Source organism: Hirsutella rhossiliensis (assembly GCF_020360975.1).
Source record: "Hirsutella rhossiliensis strain HR02 chromosome Unknown scaffold00003, whole genome shotgun sequence".
Classification (NCBI taxonomy): Eukaryota; Fungi; Ascomycota; class Sordariomycetes; order Hypocreales; family Ophiocordycipitaceae; genus Hirsutella; species Hirsutella rhossiliensis.
Genome location: NW_025408669.1, coordinates 6,658,844 through 6,678,410, shown reverse-complemented (window position 1 = coordinate 6,678,410; position 19,567 = coordinate 6,658,844). Strand labels below are relative to the sequence as shown.

The 19,567-nt window shown below is 59.8% G+C and overlaps 5 protein-coding genes across 5 annotated transcripts; 3 read left to right on the top strand and 2 right to left on the bottom strand.

The window, feature by feature from the left end:
• Window positions 1-484: 484 nt before the first annotated feature.
• Window positions 485-1,499, bottom strand: HRG_03970 (SMP-30/Gluconolaconase/LRE-like domain-containing protein; the record flags this gene model as incomplete). The annotated part of the gene is made up of 2 exons (XM_044862441.1): window positions 485-987; window positions 1,085-1,499. The coding sequence occupies 2 exons, from the start codon at window positions 1,497-1,499 to the stop codon at window positions 485-487; spliced, it is 918 nt and encodes a 305-aa protein (XP_044723467.1).
• Window positions 1,500-9,516: 8,017 nt separating this feature from the next.
• On the top strand, window positions 9,517-10,332 carry HRG_03969 (Basic-leucine zipper (bZIP) transcription factor; the record flags this gene model as incomplete). Its single annotated transcript, XM_044862440.1, has 1 exon — window positions 9,517-10,332. The coding sequence occupies one exon, from the start codon at window positions 9,517-9,519 to the stop codon at window positions 10,330-10,332; it is 816 nt and encodes a 271-aa protein (XP_044723466.1).
• A 1,341-nt stretch (window positions 10,333-11,673) lies between these two features.
• On the top strand, window positions 11,674-13,583 carry HRG_03968 (guanine nucleotide exchange factor-like protein; the record flags this gene model as incomplete). The annotated part of the gene is made up of 2 exons (XM_044862439.1): window positions 11,674-11,811; window positions 11,901-13,583. The coding sequence occupies 2 exons, from the start codon at window positions 11,674-11,676 to the stop codon at window positions 13,581-13,583; spliced, it is 1,821 nt and encodes a 606-aa protein (XP_044723465.1).
• A 527-nt stretch (window positions 13,584-14,110) lies between these two features.
• HRG_03967 (uncharacterized protein) lies at window positions 14,111-15,177 on the bottom strand (the record flags this gene model as incomplete). Its single annotated transcript, XM_044862438.1, has 2 exons — window positions 14,111-15,038; window positions 15,104-15,177. The coding sequence occupies 2 exons, from the start codon at window positions 15,175-15,177 to the stop codon at window positions 14,111-14,113; spliced, it is 1,002 nt and encodes a 333-aa protein (XP_044723464.1).
• A 312-nt stretch (window positions 15,178-15,489) lies between these two features.
• On the top strand, window positions 15,490-16,679 carry HRG_03966 (uncharacterized protein; the record flags this gene model as incomplete). The annotated part of the gene is made up of 3 exons (XM_044862437.1): window positions 15,490-15,533; window positions 15,597-16,118; window positions 16,169-16,679. 3 exons carry the CDS (start codon window positions 15,490-15,492, stop codon window positions 16,677-16,679), a joined length of 1,077 nt encoding a protein of 358 aa, XP_044723463.1.
• Window positions 16,680-19,567: the final 2,888 nt, after the last annotated feature.

Genomic DNA, 19,567 nt, shown 5'->3' with positions numbered 1-19,567 from the left:
TCCCATCGTCTTCCATTGTCCCCTCCTCCCCTTCTCTCACGCCCCGGCGCCCGTGTGTACATATACGACCTCCCGACCAGCCCGTTGGTGCGCATGGGACAGATAAGCATGACAGCGGGAACCAGATGTCCGCGTCGGTCGGTACAAAGCACGCGGTCGCGACCGAGCAGGGATGGGCGGCGTCACCGATTGTGGGGTTCGTCGTGCATCGCCTGGGGACAGGGGGGGGGCCTCAAGACCGACCGTCGCGATGGAACCCTGCCGAGAGGCCGTCGAGGTGCACTGTTTGCCTCAGGTTCAGGTTGACGCGTCCCGCAGTCTCGTCATGGGGCGAGGATCCGCATGCCCAATGGCCCCGAATCGTCCATGTCGGCGTTTCTCTTCCCTGGGGGACCCTCTGTTGCCCGGCGGCCATGTCCTTGCACGAGCTCCACTGAGACACCCGCTCACACATGATGCGTCAGACATGATTAAATGTCGCGCCTCATTTCCTACGCGGACCCATCACGAACTCGAAGAGCTCCAGCCCCCGCGTGCCCACGTCCACCCTGAAGACGGCACCGCCATGCCGCCTGCTCACCGAGTCGGCATCCTCAGCCTCGTCCGCCGCCGACGTGATGACCAGCTCCGTCCCCGCAAACTGCACGCAGGTTACGTTTCGCGTCGGCAGCGTCACCCGCCCAATCACGTCGCCCCGCGGGCTGATCTTGAGCACCAGCCCCTCGCCGTACACGGCGCTCCAGAGGTTGCCGTCCACGTCGATGCGGAAGCCGTCGGGCTCGCCATGCCCGGCGTGCTGGTAGAAGAGGCGCTGCCGCGCAAGGGCGCCCGACGACGGGTCGTAGTCCCAGGCCAGGATCTGGCGGGCTTTGGAGTGCGTAAAGTACATGGCCCTGCCGTCGGGCGACCACCCGACCGAGTTGGGGATCGTGAGCCCCTTCATCACCTCGTCATCGCGGCCGGTGTGGCTGAAACGGAAGAGGGAGCCTGGAGCGAATCAAGAGTCAGCCAGCCAGCGAGCGCATGGGATGGATGCGGTGAGCAACGTGTGCCGGGGGGGCGATATCCTTTGACAGTACTGTACCTTCAGGCTGCATCTCTCCCAGGCCAAAGTCGGTCATGCTGCCGAGCCAAAACCTCCCGTGCGGGTCGCATGCCCCGTCGTTGCTGCGCAGACGCTCGTTGTCCGGCTCGCCAAAGCGCGCCAGCATCTCGTACGTGCCCGTCTCGCGATGCAGTATGGCAACTCCATGCTTGACACCCAGCAGGATCCGCTCTCGCGGGTCCACGCCTTGGATATCCGACGTGACGGTGGGGCAGACGTCGAGCTGGATCGTCTGCAGCGACGAGAGCCCCTGGTCGAGTGACACGGTATGCACCTGTTTCTTCTTGATATCGACGAAGCGGATCGCATGAGCCGCCTTCTCGTAAAAGGGCCCCTCGCCCAGGGCGCAGTGCAGCTCCAGCCAGGGCGACTCGACCGTCCACTTGTCCGTCATCTCGTCAGTCTCCACCCGGTGAGTCTCAATTTGTTGACGAATCTTTCTGGCTGCGCAGCTGAAACTTGTGGCGGAGAGAGGTTGAGAGGGGGCAGTGTGGGGTTGATGGCCAGGAGACGACGAGTGGAGGAGAGCTCGAGTGGAGAAGAGCTCGTGTGTCTGAGATGGGCGTTCGTGAGCGACCGGGAGCTTCCGCAAGTAGATGGAATCACCAAGCAAAAGCCTCTGCTGAAGAGTCACGGGCATCAACCCAGTCTCTTGCTAGCATATACGGAGTTAAAAAAAGGGGGGACCCGACCCTTGGCTCTCCCCAGGCCGTGGTTGATAGTGGTTCAACTCGCCATCATCACTATTGATTCTCCTCCCATTCGCGCGGGAGCTCCAGCTCGTGCCAAACCAGCCATTCCGGGTGAATTGGTCCGTCGCGTCGCTATAGCTAGCGCCAGGGCCTTCACGCTGCCTCTGTCTTGAGAGGGGCTGGCTGAACTGGCCACAATGAAATCATCGTTGTCGGGAAAAGCCAACCAGCCGGTAGCGGCCACGGGCTAGTCAACCGCGCCAGAAGAGCTTGATCCCAATGATTGGTTGCAAGCACACGGCTGCGAATCCTGTGCCCGGCAGTGCGTGAGCTCGCGATGATGCCCATCCTGGGATCGATCGGCAGCCCCCATGGTACAGGCGACAGGTCGCTCTGCGTAGTGACCCTCTCATTTCAGAAAGTGACGGGAGCGAAAGATATCAGACAGCTCCTAAAGGGATGGATGTGATAAGGCATTTAACGCCTCGACAGGATGCGCGCTTGACTCGCCGTGCATTTGACGGCCTGCACATAGCCACGGCTCTTCAGCCAACCAAGCTCTTCACGTGGCTATGGCAAGACGCGTACCAACACTGCACAGCCGTCGCCGGCGCGCAACTGGCATCTCGGCCCTTTAACTCGAGTACAGTGCCATGTTTGTCTCATCGTTGGCAAGCCCGGGGAAGCCGGAAGGGCTGAGACACTGAGTCTACTTGGCCAACCACATTGCCCAAGTCGGGTCGCTGTGAAATCCCCGTGCACCGTCTCAAAGAGTAGCTGCAGTCATCGTCGACTAGATCGCTTCGGGTCAACGAGCAAAAGAAAGGGCCATTGGAACCCGAGGCCAATTTGGAACGTCTATCAGGCTGATATCGGGCACCAATGTGAATGACGGAGGTTGGCTCTATTGGCTGTAGAGCGTGACCACGTTGGCACTGGTCTCCCTGGGTGCCGAGGACACGATGCATACAGCTGCAGACGAATGCTGAAATACTGGCACTTGGCATCTCGCCTCTGGGCCCTGCGATGCCATCCACCTCGGCATTGTGCTCTCAACTGGGCAAGGAGAGGCCTCTTGCTTGCGTGCGTCTCGTGCCTGCTGCCTTGAGCTGATGACCTCGTCAAGTCACAGTCAGGCATCCCCCGCATGAACCGGCAAAGGCGACAGGACCCTGGCTGCCTCACACCCAGCGCTGCAGACGCAATGCATGCCATGCGGCCCCATCGGCGGCTCGACACCTCTTGCGTTGTTGACAAGACGCTTGTCTGCGTAGAGAGTTCTCTTCGACCTTGGCTGGGGATCTTTTCGCTCCTTTTTCCAATTACCCCTGCGATCGAGAACATGTGCCTAGAGACAGACTAGGTCGTGGAGATGCCGTATTTATAAGGAACCAGCGAACACATCAATATGATTCTGAAACAGGCCCGAAAAGGGTTTCAAGGCCAGGGGGAAATGCGCCATGCAAGAACAAAAAGAGCTTCGGCTCCGTGACAGCTGTTGTGGGTCGTTGAGTGACATGGCTGCATTTCTTCAGGCTTTGTCTGCTACTTTACCAGCGGAAGCCTATTTCTCTTTGACCCTTCCTTTTTCTCGATCTCGGTCCAATCTCAAACCGGTCTGCAGCTGCTGCGTCACATCTTGCTTCATGCAGCCATGCACCTGCAGGTTGGCTGGCGATCGGACAAGACATGAGGATCCGTGAACCTTTGGACATGCAGTTTCCCTACTCGGCAATGGGAGTTAGCCTGAGTGAGAGTGACGGTAAATATTTATTGCTCTCAAAATGCAAACACCAAGTCGGTACTGAGAAATCGGGTCGGCCCATGAACAGAGCCCAATGTCCCAGACCACCCCCTTACCAATAGAGCCTGTCTCTCTCTGTCTCTCCTCGTTTCACCTTGCTTTGAGTCGTTCGTGCGTGCTGTACGGATACGCTCTCCGAGTCCGGCTTAGTGGTTGGGCTCTCCTCATTTTGAGCAACGAGGGTCCTTTTCATGCCACACCAGGAAGGAGGATGGGGAACGCAGTCGGTTGAGGGATGATATTTTCCCTTGTTGGACAGCCCCTGCCCAAAGCTGATTTCATTTGACACCTCATTTCCCCGGTTCTTTGGCGGTGACGTGCACCGTGTGCATTCATGGCCCATGGCAATCACTGCTCGCCATTGTCATGACTGGGGGGGGGGACCGTATTGTGGGCTGGTGATTATACGACGAGAACGGGGCTGCAGGCTGAGTACGGAGTAGCATGAGCCCGGTCGAACAGTAACCCCCCTGCAGCCGAGTGTGGTTGGCCTGTCGAGAAATTGATTGGCACGCTTGAGAGGAGTCGTGTTGGGCTGCACATGCTTCTTTTTCTCTTGCCCATTCGGTGCTGTCTCAACGGTAGTCATTGGCGGAGCGACGATCAATATGATGGAAGACTTTTCCCATGCGAATAACGGCGGCAGACTGCCCAGAGGTATCCTGACGCAAGCTCCGGGGCAGAGTCGAGCTCTAACCACGGCGTCGGATCCGGTAGCGGCAGCATACCCTGGGTCGCATATTGAGCCAGGGGTAGGGGATGGAAGTCGGCCACGCATGCTGTGAACCGTCTGACCTCTGGGAGGAAGCCAATAATCCGACGGGGCTAGGAGAGTATTGATTAGCGTTCGTACAACGTATCGCGGGGTGATACGTGGTGGGCTATTCCGAAGCTGCAACTTTTGCATGTATGTGCGTATGTGGGTGATGCCGTCGACGATCGATTTGACGACAGCACGGATCACCCGCCATGCGAGACACGTAGCCAGCAGGAGAGATATGCTCGTCAGCCGCTAGCCGAGTCTATGCGGCGCACGGAGTCTCTTCCCTCTCTTTTTGCTCTGACGTGCCCGGCCTAGCAGGCGAAAAGAGGTGCAAGGGACGAGGGACGAGAAGATGAATAGAGGAGAAAAAGGAAGGAAGGAGAAAGCAGGGGAAAGGAAACGATACGAGAGGCACGTGCTCGTGACCTGGCGGTACTCTGGATGGCTATCCGCACTTTGCACGCACTTGTTCGCAAAAGCACATGGCCTTGGTGAGTCGTCATTTTCTCCATGGCTTTTAGCTTGACTCGACAGTGTCTCGACGAGCGTTGGTTTCGACGACGGCATAGCGTCCTGCCTCCCTACATGAGGCTAATGCACTCCAAGCGTCCAGGCACAGACGGTACACTGTAGACTGATGTGATGATGTACTGGCAGATCCAGACCGAAGACAAGGTACTACCGCAGGCACACTTCCGAGGGTGCCTGGCCCAGGCAAGGCAAGGGTACAACCGTAGATTACTCAGTGCCTCTGTATTTTGCAGCAGAGATTGGGCGCCTTGCGATGCCCTGTGCACGCAGACAGACACTCTGCGGCCCGGTCTTGTCCAACGGAGGAAGAGTTGGAAGCCGACGTGGAAAAGGTAGAAACATGTCTCGCGTGGAACTGCAGAAAACCACAGGCGTGCCGACCCAACGAGGAGCAAGACTTGCAGGTAGGTACTGAGTACCTACAACGATGTACATGCTGTAGAGAAAAGTAGGTCGGTCTCGGCAGAGTAGGTAGGTACTTGGCTGGGTACACTGGCCTCTTCTTCGCCAGGGCTACTGCAAGAAAGCATTCGACTCTTGCTTCGCCCGCCGCCGCAGCATGACGCTAGGATGACGGCATCGGCAGGCAGACGGCTGTTAGAAATGGCAGCAAGCACGGGATATTTGGCCAGCCTATTGTGTTGGAGATGGGATGGCATTGGGGGGGGCCGATCCCGGCAATGAGAACACCAAGGCGTGGGGATAGGCCTTGGAGGGGGTGTAACGAGAGCGAAGCAAGGGAAGGAGTTTTAGCAGTTGTGTATCGAGTACGTACTCCGTACCGAGTTCCAAGTACCTACCGACCCTTCCCTCGAAAGAAGGAAAAAAAGGGCATCATCACGAAGCATCTCGCGTTTCCCCTTGTCTGCATCACGTCGGCCTGCACACACGACCACATATCGAGTACTTGTGTACGGAGTACTCCAAGATACACCAACGGACAGACACGCCTGCGAGTGCCGGCCACGATGCACGGGGTGTCGTCAGCGCCCTCCTTTCACCCCTCGCCGGGGCCACATTGCCTCATTTCATCGCAACAGGTCGGAAAATTGGCTCCCCAGGCCAAGGGTTGGGCCGCGTGCGCTCTGGAACTACCCGCCATCCACGCTCATCTCCGCTGTCGTACATACAATTCGAGCAACGCGCCATTGCCGCCAGCCGCCGCCAATGTACGACCGCAGCCGCCGAGTCTCGAGAGCTCGAGCAACGGCTCCGGGGACCGCCCAAGCATCCGCTGGCTGGCTGGCAACGACGGCCATGGCAGCGCTTGTCGAGCACGCAACGAGGCATTGTGCCATCTACATACGTGCATGCGGCGGGCGTAAGAGGCCTCTCCGTCTCTTGTCTCTCTGCTGCACGGCGCCCTGCACGCCTGCAGCCTCGAGACCATTGCTTTCCCGCCCCCCTTCTCTTCGGGCATGTGGCCGTCCAGCCCGCTTGATGAGGCGGCTCAACTTGCGTCTTGGACCTCGACCCACTCGGGCACCCAACACTAGTGCTGTCGACCGGTCGTCTGGAAATCCCGTTGCCGCTTCTGCATCCCGACCATGTCTGCATTAACTCTCATGTGCTTGTGGCCTGGCCAGGGCCCGGTACCTGATTCGGCCATGGCGCTGCTTCTTCCATCTTAGCCTCCCACGGCCCTGTCTTGCGTCTTCTTTGCTGACCGCCATCGTCAGCAAGCCCTGCTAGCTGGGGTTGCCGGTGACTTCGTCATTGTCCCCTTTGGGCACAAGGGAGAGTGCATCGCCAGCCATCTCGGAAAGTCCATCGACCGTGAACATCTTCATCTTTTCGCTCGCCTTGCTGTCCAGAATGGCAACCACCATCGAAAGCTCCGTTCGGCCATGGACCCGTACGGCGTCTCTGGGCTGCCAGGACGCTCGGCGCTGCCCATACACAACACGTGCGTCTTGAACATGTCTGCGGGGATGCGCACGTTATATCAAGCTCGTGGGAATACTCCCTACTTGCACGCATGCAGGGAACATTGTAACCGCAGCTTTCGGATGAGCCGAACCGGGTAGTTCCAGTCTTTCCTTTTTCGCCCATCGAATGTCCTAGGAAGCTTCCGCTGGGGCTGGTGGCTCGACACATCTCCAGCACGACAGGGACCGAGGGAAAATTGCAGCCGCCACCAGAAACCCGGCCTGGCCACCACCCAACCATCCAAACCCTGCCTCCTGCTACCGGGGGGAGGGGGGATCAAAGGCTCACAGTAGCACCGCGCAGCGTCTGGCAAACAGATGACACCCCCTGTCAATCTGGCTGCCATGTACGAGTACAGTACGCGTGTACTTTGCAGTCAAAGTATTGATGAGTGAGAGAGTTGGCGACCCATGAGCCAGTCCCATCAACCCCGGTCTGTGTTGTTCCTCCCACGCGGAGCCCAACACTGCGACGGCTCTCCGCATCTCTTCCTTTTTGCCTCTAAAACCTGCCCCCTTTTGCCTCCACCCCTCACCGCACTGCTCGCCAGTCGTGAGACACCGTGAGCTGGGGAACGGCAAGGGAACCGGCGGGCCAGGCGCTGCGGAATTGGTCGGGTGCCGGTGGATGGCCTGACTATTAACATTCGTCCAGTGGCTGACTTCATCTGGCTCGTTGCCATCTAGCTTGGGCCTTTGCCATTGGCACTGTCCCCTTGCTCTATACCACTGCCTCGACAAGCCAGTAGGGGGCCAAGGTCCTTTGATTGGCAAGGCACTCTACCCCGTCCCTTGTCTCCTTAGCAGCTCCGGCCTATTCTCGCCATTCATGCTTATCCCTTACCGACCCATTCCTGCCTCTTCTTCTAGTCCACCTTTGGCACAGGAAGCGGGACTGAGCATGACTGACGATAGTTTGTAAAATCCGATCGAACCCATCGTCACTTCGAGGCTTGCCATTGCCCTCTTCACGCCAGACGCGAATCCATCTCGACGCTTCTCGAACCATCTCGTCACTGCCCCTTCTCTATTCTACGAGAACTTGGGTTGCCGGCCAGCAAACGACGAGACACTTGGACTGACTGCTGCTGTCGTCGCTGCTCAGGAGACGAGGCGGCCGGCATACCTTGTGTCAACCCCAGCGAAAGCTGAGAGCACGTCGAGGTCGCCTGTTTGCCGGACCACGACTCTCTCTGGCTCGCAATTTGGGGGGTCACCGCCACTGGTCGGGCTGACGAGGGGAGCGGCCCTTGGTGTACCCACGGGGGTTGTTGCCTACGCACACTCGACGATTTCCTCTCGACTGCCGGCTCCATTCGTCGAACAAAAAACACTCTTCACGCCTCGCCTCCTGAACCTCGGACTTTCTTTCTGCAATACCGTCCCCCGAGCGATCGCGTAGGCCCTTCGGCATTGTCCTTCGCACTCGCGCTTGTTCGGGTCGCAGCTTTACTCTCCAACCTCGACAAGGCTGACTCACAGGTCACGTCCAACTCGTCCACCCAAGTGCAATCTCTATCTGATCCTCCGATAACGAGGCAGCTGGGATTTTGTGGGCGTAGCTCCCAGCCGCGCAGAGCCCGTCCCTGTCCATCCTGGCGCGTCCGTCGGCAGGCCTGTGGCAGCAGGCGACGTTTGTCCAAGACAGCCCCGTCTCTGTGGCCACCGACTTTACGGCCGCTACGACGCCCAACTCGCCTCGAAGCCCGCCTACGCCTCAGGGGCGACCCGTCGGCCCCCCCCTGAAGTGTTTCCCGAAACATTTGGCAGAAGAGTCTTCGATATACAGCGCAGAAGTTCAATGTGCCGGTCCTGCGGACCAGGAATACGTAGGGGATCAGGTCTCGATGTCGCAGAGGGGGCCTGTGCCTCGCCCTGCTTCTCGCCGGTCTTCAGGATCCCCCGTCGGGCACGAAGAGGGATCCCCTCACCAGCATGTGCCGCCTCCCGGTGGCGGAACCGTTCGCTCGGGTTCGGTCGGCGTGCCTGCCGCAGAAGGTGGTGGCCGGTCACAATATCCTTCTGCCAAAGCTTTAGGGGTTCACAACATTCTGAATCCATCTGAACCGCGGCTCGCGGCGCCAGATAGCTCTCGCCCGTTCTCTTCGCGAACGAGGGAGGGCGACGGCGGCTCGGCAGTGGCGCATTCATCACGGACATTTCATGGCCCGAGATCATTCTTTCCAACCCATACGGGACTGGTCTCGCATACAGGTTCTCCCGTCGGCAACTTGACCCCGCTCGGACGGCCATCGTCCTCTGGGCGCAACTCGCCTGCCACTGCCTACCCATTTCCTGCGGGGAACGACCCCAGAAAGACATCGAGTCCCGGGCTTCCACGAGCTTCAGGCCCGTCTCAGGCTATTCCGTCTCACGAAAGGGAGTTGCGGCCGCACTCGCTTGTTTCCGCTTCCTCTTCCGCCAAGCGCCCCTATGCGACAGAGGCTGAGGACACCCGACAACACCCTGGGCCTCAGTACGGCCCCGGGAGAGCTCTGATTTCTTCGCTGACGACATCCCCCAGAGCGCCGGCGCAGCCTTCAGCACGCGGCGGTGACGTCTCATACGCGCCTTCGCATACCCGCCATCAGTCGTTGCATGCGCCTCCGCAGTTTCAGCATGGGGCACCACCCAGCCGACCCCTCTCAGCCATTGGAGGACCGGGGGAAGGGTCGGCGTTGTGGTCAGACGCAATGCGCAGATCTGGCGTCGGGGGAGGTATGGGCAGCGCAGACGGACAGCAGGCGTTCATGACGTTGCCGGGCTCCGACACGCCGATCCCTGTTCAGGTCGACTACTCGCAAGCGTCCAAGAAGGCAGACGAAAAGCGCCAGCGCAACGCCAAGGCGTCGACGAGGCACCGCAGGAAAAAGAAGACGATGCAAGAGGAGAACCTGAGACAGCTCCAGGATCTCAAGGACGAGCGGCAGCAGATGATGGAGGAGATTGATGACCTCAAGCGGCAGCGAGACTTTTATCGAGATGACCGCAACCGGCTGAGGGAGATTGTGGCGCGGACGCCGGGCATTCATCAGCATGCCGGCGGGCCAGCAAGCCCTTCGGAACAAGGCTCGGATTCGCATGCGGAGAGGAGCCCAGGACAGCACGCACATATGCCGACGCCGTCTCAGGGATACGCGAGCGATCCATCGTCGGCAGAACGACCGGCCCAACGCCGAAGAACAGACGACCGCCCCGATTTTTCGACACCAGTCTACGGGGCGTCAGTCGGCCCACCGCCGCCAGTCTTGGCATCCCTGCCGGGGGCCTCGGGGTACGGGGGCCCGGTACGACCGCCGTCTGCTGCCTCGTCGGGCAGTGGCGAAAGACTGCCCCCCTTGAGGGCCATGGAGGGACCACTGGCTGCTCAAGGCATGGGAACTGGGCAGCCGCAGGAACAGGATCCGAGAACCGGGCAGTGGCGGCCCGCCCAGCCACGTCAATACGAGACCGGGTGGGCAACGGCGCCGAGAAAGGTGTACGACGGCCACGCCTCCCAATGGCACTAATGCTGGTGATGCTCCCGACTCATGTCCTCGATGAGTGCCCCGTTCTGTCGGGCATGGTCAAGAATAAGGGTCTCTCGACAAGGCTCTTGGGGCGTCTCCGTTGCCAAAACCCGCCTGAAGACCCTAATATCAATGTTATCATTTCTCTTCTTTTATTCTTGTTTGGGGCGCCGAAAAGAATACACATGATCGTCGGGCGACTGACATTTCATACTGGGTTTCTCTTTCTTTACACGAGTCCTGTACCCATACTCTGCTCAGTTGTTCTTTATCAAACGTTTGGTCTTTCCCTTCGGGCAGATGATGAGATGGAGCCTGTTTATTCATTCCTGTCGCTGCCATTTAATCATAACCAACAGAAACCAGTTATGGATTGCAGTCGAGTGTGGCCTTGTCATTTACATTTGCATTTTGGTGTATTCCTTTTGCCACGGGTTGGGCAGTATACCCAGTTGAGAAGAGGTCGAGAATGGATTCAGAGGAGGAAGAGATACCCAAGCAATTGCGACAAACCGGGGCTAAGGCGGCGGGCTGGGTTGCAACACAGCAAAGTTGGGGTGTTTTGGGGGCCCGGCATGGAGAAAGGGGCGTTTGCTGCGTGTCGCGCAGGGTAAACTTTGTGTTTTTCTTTATGTTCCTTTTGTTTCTGTTTGACAGACGGTGATGCAGCCGTTGCCTAGGAACAGATGAAGGCATGTTAAGAGGCCAAATATAAGAGACGCACAATGAAAATGCTGTAGCGTGCTGGGACCATTGCATGAGGGTTCACATGGACAGGATGCTGGGATGGCGAGGCGAGACGCCCTGACCTTGTGAAGCAGGCGGCCGGTTGAGTCTACAGCAACGGGGCCGGTCGTCGGTGGGCGCCGAGATGTGTGTGGTATGCCCGGGTCTCGGGCGTTCGGCAGCGGGGCCTCCGCATTCATTCACCCCGGCGTGCGGGCGGCTGCGGCAGAGACGGTGCTTGGCGGCCAGTGTGGATGCCGCTTTGGGGGAAGTACAGTAAGTTACTGTACACAATCAGATGCCTTGTTGGGGGGAGCTCCAGCGAGTGGGCAAGGGACGGCACGGAGCTAGATGCGCATGTACAGCGAGGTATAGACAGTGCTGCCCCTGGTGCGGCACAACTCGGCAGTACTTGAGCCCCCCACATGCTAGCCAAGGTGAAAACAGCTGGCCTCGATGACGGACCGACGACGTGACGGACCGACGACGACGACATTCTCTCCTTCAGCAAGCATCGCGCAGCGCTCGCCCACCACCCGCCTCCCCGAGGTCGTCTCGCACTTTCCTTTTCCCTGTGGCCCTTTGACTCGGGCCCCAGCGCTCGCCTGCGCCAGCATGGCTCCGCCGTTTCCATGCGCCACCATCGAGCTCGACTACCCGCTCTACGCCCTCGACTTTGATCCCGAGGATGCGAGGCGCCTTGTTGTCGGCGGCGGGGGCGGCGCCGGCCGCTCTGGAGTCGGCAACAAGATTGTGCGTCTCCTTGTTTCCCGCTCCAGACCCCGTTGCGCCGAGCTGCGCTGCCCCCTCCTTCTGTCCGATGCTGACGAACCTGGTCTCAGACGGCTCTCGAGGCGCCCGCGCACGATGAGCTGCGCGTAGCGGGCGACATCGAGCTCTCCCGTGACGAGGACAGCGTCATGTCCCTCGCGGTCGGCGGGCAGAGGGGCAAGTCGACGCGAGTCTTGGCCGGCGTCAACTCGAGCCCCGCCGACCTGGCCAAGGGCACCAACCACCACCTGCGCGTCCTCGCCATCGACAGCAACCAGTCCAGGACGCGCTCGTCGCCCTCGGCAAAGAACTCCGACGCCAGGGTCAAGGTCGCAGAGCTGTCGCGCACAGCCCTCTTCGCCAACCCACACCCGGACACGTACCAGCGCCTACTGCGCATCGCCGGCCCCGTCGGCGCGGCCGCCTCGGCCATGGGCTCGGAGCCGCAGATTGCCGTCTTTGAGACAGCCGGTGGTGCTGCTGCGCGACCCAAGATGAGGGGGCTCATGGAGCTGCCTGCGGATGCCGAGGACTTGGACATTGTGCAAAAGGGCGAAGACGAGTTCCAGCTGGCCTTTTGCTACAAGCATGAGCTGCACGTCGTCGACATTGGCAAGCAGAACAGCGACCCGGAGCTCATCTTCACCATGCCCGACGACCACGGCCGCCGGCCCGTCTTTCGCTCCATCCGCTATCTCTCGCCCGACTTCATCCTCGCCGCCGCCAACTTGCCCGGCAGGACCGGCGTGCTCATCCAGGGCTTCCGGCTGCCCTCGCCCGGTCACGAAAAGGCCAGGATCGCCGTCACGGCCCGCATCCCGCGCAAAATCGCGGCAACAGCCCTGGCCGTCGCCAACCTGTCGCCTCCGTCGCCATCGTGGGGCACCCCGGGCAACACGCAGTTTGTCGTCGCCGTCGCCGGCCACGACTCGTCCATATCTCTCTACACGCTCGAGCACAGGCCGTCGACGGTGCTCAACCTCCTCATCGACCTCCACCCGCTGTGCACCCTCGTTGACGTCCACGGTGCCGCCAACATCACCGGCCTGGCCTTTTCGAGATTCGTCACTCCAAAGACGCACGCCCGCGCGCAGTTCGTCAAGCTCGCCAGCACCTCCCTCCAGAAGACGGTCGCCGTGCACAGCATACCTCTCAAGAAACACGTCGACGGGGCGCCGCGCAACAAAAAGGGCCCGCCCCGACCCGTGCGGTACGTCGTGGCGATGCGCTCCCGCAAACCATCGTCCCGTCCCATTGTCATCGCCCTGGCCCTCATCGTCCTTGTCATGGGCATCGTCGGCCAAGCCGTCATGGAGGCGTACGGCAGGAGCCAGCCCGCTCTCTTCGCCCCCACATTCCTCTCTTCGTGGCACGGCACGCTGCGTTCCCCGAAGCTCGAGCCGTTGTCATCGCCGGCGGGTATCCTCGACAACGTCCTTGTCTCGAGGCTGATGGGCGGCGGCGGCGGCGACGCCGTTAAGACCCCTCCCGCGGCGGGCGAGACCATGGTCCTCTTCGAGGCGCCGCAGTCCGAGTCGGAGCGGCCCGGCGCGCAGATCCAGGTCGGCGTGCACGACTCGGCGGTGCACGGCCCGGCTCGGACGTGGGACGAGCTTGGGGCGGAGCAGAAGCGCATCTGGCAGGAGCGCCTGCGCGAGGCCGGCGCGTGGTCGCAGGGCATGGGGGAGAGCGTCTTCAAGGGAATTCTGTTTGGCGAAATTGCCGGGGCCATCGGGCGCGCCATGGAGGGCTAGGCTGAGCCCTGAAGCGAAAGGGGTTTTCTTCCATCTATTGTTTTTTTCTCTCTTTATTTCATCATGACGCAGCCCGGTACGTCTCACGGCACGCGGCACACGTTAATTTGTACGCAAAAATGCATGGACTTTGTCGGCCGGGCTGGGGTTTGGCTCTTCAGCATGGGTATGGTGCGGTATTTTGATAGTGTTCATGGGACAAGAGAGGTGAGGGAGGGCAGGAGGGGAAGATACGCATATATGACAGGGGTGCACACTCAGGGTACTGTACTATCGGAGCTTGCAGTTTGCTTGCGTATTCTTGATTCCACTGCTATCTGTACTGGAGATGACTCTGACCATGGTTCCAGGGACATGTCATGCAAGAGCACCCTTCTACCCATGCAATACCGGGAGCTGAACCGACTGGAACGTGCCGAACATGCATGGCCGCTTCTCAGCCGCCCATGCTGGATCCCCATGAACCCTGACTTGGGCACGTCTTGCGTCACCTGTTCTCTTCGCCACCGACATCCACGTCCACCCCGTCACCAGCGCTCGCCACAGTTTCCGGGCACGAAGAGGGCCACGTCCATGGGCAGCGTCATCTTGACCTCGGGACAGTAGGACCAGATGTGCCTGCGGAGCTCGGGCGTGCCCCAAAGGGGGGAGTGAAGCCAGACGCCGCTGCCGCCAGTGTGGTAGCCCATGGGCTCGTAGAAGCCGTCGCGCCAATCGTCCATGCCCTCGACGTAGTCGCCATCGTTGGCGACGGTGCCGTTGGCCATGGACGGCAGGACGACGTGCTCGGGCCTGCCGCTGTGGATCTCGCCGGAAAAGGAGAGCGAGACGGAGCCGTTGGCCATGTTGCTACCGGGAAAGTACAGGAGGCGCTCCGAGAGCCAGACATCCTCGGGCTCCGAGTCGTCGGGCCGCTCCTGGTTGCGCAGAATCTCCAGGATACGGCTCACGCGGCGGAGGGAAAGCCCCCCGTTGCCTCCCCATTTCCCGTCCGGGTTCCACGGCGCGCCGACCCAGTCGTACTCGAGGAAGTCATCCACAGCGAGCCTGCTGTTTGCACAGACTATCGAGTCGGTCTGAAAGACGAGCAGCCACTCGGCCGGCACGACGGCCGTCTCGTAGAGCCAGCGCGACGTCAGGAAACGGCTGATCATCTCCTGGCTCGAGGTGCTCACGTTTGCGGGGAGGCGCTGCAGCCCGAGCCTGCCGGTGCGGGCGTGGTTGCGGATGGCGACGGAGGCGTTGACGGCGGAGAGCGACGACGCGGAGCCGAGGAACAGGAAGCGCCAGTCGGGAGGCAGGGCGGCCATGAAGTGCAGCACGAGCGGCGCGAGGACCGGGAGCGGCCGGTCTTCGACGAGCAGGGCGAGCTTGGAGGCATTGAAGGGCGAGGGGGGACGGGACGAGGGGAGAGGCGGCGTGGCGCCTTGCTTCAGAAGGGAAAACACTGTCAAGCTTTGAGGAGGGCCTGGTCAGAGAGCGGGACTGCGTGGTGGTTTGATGCTTGGAGGGCGGCTGACCTGGTGCAGATGAAGATGGCAAGGAGGCGGACTGGGCGACAAGGCCGTCGCTGCCCTTGTAGCGAGTCGACCATGCTGCCACCGTCGTTGACGACGCAATGTCAGAACTCGTCAACCTGGGCAGAGGGTTTTTCGTCTCTATCGTAGGAGTGAGCGTGGCCTGGCGTCATGGGAAGGAGCGACGCCCGCCTGCACCTGCCTCCCCAGATGCCCAGCGGGAGGCCATGAAGCGGTGACGCATTTGCCTCGCATCTCCCTGCACCACGTTCCTCCTTCATCCCAACGCAGCAAGACCTTTTCTGCTTCCATTATCTCGTTGCCCATCTCTCACCTGGACGAGCGGTTTCTTGACCATAGCGGTCCTGGGCTCGAGCAAAGGTTTCATCATGCCCAAAGCCCGACTCCTCTTGCTCGCTTCCCTAGTCCTAACGTAAGTTGCAACCGCAAAAGATGCATCGCATTTGCGCAGAGGCAGTGTTGACAAGGGTTGAAGCTGGTGGCTTGCCCATCTGGCCTCGCGTTACAGGCCCATGGTCCAGGCCGAGCTCTCGATCCGCGTCCAGGAAGCTCGACGCAGAATCCCCAGCCTCTTGCTCGGCTGGAGACCCGTCGGCGATGGGCGCATCCAGTACAACACATCCAAAGTCGCTCTTCTTATCGAGCCGCGCCCGCTTCCGCACCTGGTCCCCTTGATTACGCACATGGCCTCGGTGGTGCCGCCCGACTGGCGATTCCTCTTCATCGGCTCGCCTTGGAGCGTATACAACGTCGGGCGCTCGCCGGCCATCAAGCACCAACAGGCCGTTGGCAAAATGACCGTCATGAAGATGCCCAAGCCCTGGTCCATGGATGGGAAAGAAGACATGTCCCGGCTCCTGACAGACGCTAGGTTCTACGATGAATTTCTCCCAGGGGTGGAATGGCTCTTCAAGTACGAGCACGACAGCATCCTATGCGCCAACTCGCCCAAAGATCTCGACGAGTGGTTAAGTTGGAGCTGGGCAGGCGCTCCTCGGTACGGGATACGCCTGTGAGGCAGAAGGGCAGAACTGATTCGACTCTCAGGTCCGAGGACGATCGACTCTCTAGTACCGGGGGCCTGACACTGCGGCGAGTGTCTGCCATCCGGCGCGTTCTCGCCTTCCAGAGCCGCCACAACAACTCGGAGCCAGAGGACGAGTGGTTCGCAAAGCGCCTGTCGGCGATGCCGGGCGAAAAAGTCGCGTCCCGGTTGCATGGCGCCTTTGCAGTGCAGATCGTCCATGTGGAGAGGCCGATGGGATATCACGTCCCGGACGGTGGCGCCAATCTCGACACCAACATGTGGAAAGACCCGGAGATGCGTCGCAAGATCTTTGACTACTGTCCAGAGCTGAGCATGATCATGGACATGAAGCTGGAGCGGGAGAGATGCCCCGACGACGATAGGCACGGCGGGAGGAAGCCGGTGGAAGAGTATTTCGCGACCAAGGCAGTCCACGCCGGGACGGAGCAGCAAGATGCGGAGAGCGCAAGAAACAGGTTGATTGTTCCGCCTCGACTGCTTCCAGCCCCGCAGCCGCGCCTAGAGGCTTGATGAAGTGTTGTTGGTGTAGGCAAGCGGTGTGTTGTGGCCTAGGCTAGCAGAGCAGATGTCGCAGAGAATACATACATGATGCAGGTTGGAGTGAGAGCGGCATGGTCACTTGATGCAGCATACACGACGTCCGGATCTGGACGACGGTGCCTTTGCGACGTCATGCTGCACAAGAAGGCGTTGGTGGTCGGGTGCGAGAGGCGGTGCCGAGAGAGAGGGAGAGAGGGAGCGGGAGAGAGGGGAAGCCTACTTGCCGACATGATGCCACATGCACGACTCGGGATGGAAACGGTCGTCTTTGCGGGTAGCCTTTGGTGGTCCGGAAGAAGCCGGGGTTGGCTGCAAGTGTCGGCAAGATAGATTAGAGTTCATGTTTTTTTTTTCGGCTGGACTTTGATGCATGTCGGGCGGCCCGTGGGAGGGCACAATTTTGTTTCCTTTGGTTGTTGCTCGACGCTGCTGCAGCCCTTTCGACATTGTGCTTGGGTTAAGATGCGCTCAACTAAGTGGCATCTTCAGCTTTGGTTGCGCCCCCCTTTACCCGTCCCCACCACCACAGTCACCCACCCCAAAAACCCCTGCATAATCCAGTGATGCAGTGGGAGTGGTTTCTCTCTTCCTCCTCCTTTCCTTTTTTTGCTTGCTTTTGTTCTTTCTTTAACACTTTCTTCCCTCGCCGAGCTTGACTGGCTGGTTGGCACGGTGTCGCCCCTAGAGCCCGTGGGCAAGGGCAAGGGGGCATAAATACCTGCAGTCTCGTGCATGTATCGAGTACAAAGACCCCCCCTTCCGTCTTGGGGGGTGGAGGCCTGGCGGGTCGGTGGAGGGGAGGCCATGTGGGAGATGGCGGGGGCCGTGGCATGTCCTCTCTGAAGGGTACCGGTACCGGTACTTGGCTGCCAGGAAAGTGTTTCACGATGGTGACGAGGAATGGGTGCAGGTAAGTTATTCAACTCCAGATCATTTGTAGGGCCTCAGGATCGTGGACGCGGTCAATGCCTGTGCCGGTGGAGAACTGGGGGAGTGCTCGAAATAGAGTGGCAGCCTTTTACTCTGCTCGACGGTTTTGACCCTGTTTGATGCACCAGCTGCTTCCCAAGGCAGGGTCGGTCCTCGGTCTAGACGTGTCGCTCGAGACCTAATGATGCTCTCTTGCGTGCGTCTTGTGTGAGTATTCCTTCTCGACAAGGTGAGCTGGACACACGAGACAAGCGTTTCGACGCGCCGGAGACTAGAGTTTCGTCTGAACAAATAAGCAAAGCCCCTTTATCATTGTCTTTTCCAGCCGCCGCCATTCACACCGGCAGACGAGCGAGGTAGGTACCTACGTAGGTAGGTACGGCATGGTAATTACGGTACGGTACAGTACAGTACAGTACATGGACCATTTGTTCCCTGCCGACCTGGGGCGGGTGCGGCCTCGCCGAGTCCCGCTCTCCGGCCGGGGGAAACAGCTCACCTGGCATAGCCTGCAGGTACTCGCAGCAGACCACCACCGTACTAGGTACCAGGTACAGTACCTGCTCAGACGCCCAGCCTTCCAGGTAATACACCTGCAAAGTTCCGTGCTGTACTATATACAGTACGTGCTCTCGTCCCTTGTGGTGAGCCACGGAACCGACTGGCTGGTTCTGCCCTAATCCCCGTCCATGTGCGCACCCGGTTTATTAGCTACAGAAGGATTCGTGCTTACCGATAGGGAGGGCGACGAGATTGGCCTCGCTGCACGTTGCGACGCATCCAGGCATCGCCATGTGCTTTTGCTGTCGGCATTGGCTCCAGGGATTGGACGTGTAAGTGGGCCGGCTTACGATAGGCCTACCGTGTGATGTCTGCTTCTCGCCCGCATAGGCTGGCTGTCTGTTCGCTGGCTCTGCGGAGAGTCATGGACGCCAGGTCTTCTCCCTCTTTCGCATGAAATAAAGCACCGAGTCAACACGGGGCTTATATTCGAGGGGGGGACGTTGGACCAGGGAGATACAGGAGGACAGGAGGGCGTCAAGCAGAGCGTATGCTGTGGTTATAAACCTATCGAGTATGCATACCTTTGGAAGAAAGGAAAGAATGCAGCCGTCGGGTCGGCGTTGACGTCGGCTATCTTCCGAGCACCCGCTTGCGGCATGTAATCCTTCGCCTTGTTGCACAGGCCAGGCCGACGGGCAGGCGAGGAAGTACATACATGCGTGTAGGTGATGATTGTGCAGAGACCCAAGTTTCCAACCATCAACTGCATAGTCATGTTGCTTTTGCTTCTCCGCCTTCCTCTCGCTTCGCCTCTTTTAACTAACTTGTAGCCCATCTCCTTCTGGTGGCCAAGGGATCGCTACTAAGTATCGACACCCAGGCTGGCATATCCCCGGTTCATTGCCAGGAGGCGTCGTCCGTGGGGGGGCCCAGGTGCCTGGAATCCTTGCCGACGGCACCAAGGGAGGCCCGACCTCGCGGCCGAATACGGAGCCATGTACGGAGTACGGAGTACGTATGTACGGATACATGTCCGGAGCTTTTCAGTCCACGAAACCGTTTCTTTTTCGGAGCATTGGCCTCCGGGGAACAAAGGATGATTTCCCGTGGAGCGTCCCAAACTCGCCCCGGAATGCCTTGGACCATTAGCTCCATCGGCGTCAAAATAAGGTGGCGAAACTATGGGAGCCTCGTCTTCTCTCGGTGGCGGCCTTGCGCCTTCATCTCGTCGTGCCCCGAGAGCAAGACGTCGAGAGGCAGCGATGGCGATGCAGCACCGTGTGCCTTGGGCATGTAACGCTGTCTGTTCGCTATAGCGAAGCCATCCATCGCCGATGAGGTTTAGTGCAGCGGAGCCGTCATATTCCCACGGCCACGATCTGATCACCACGGCGGGAATTGCCCAACCAAGACGAATGACGGCC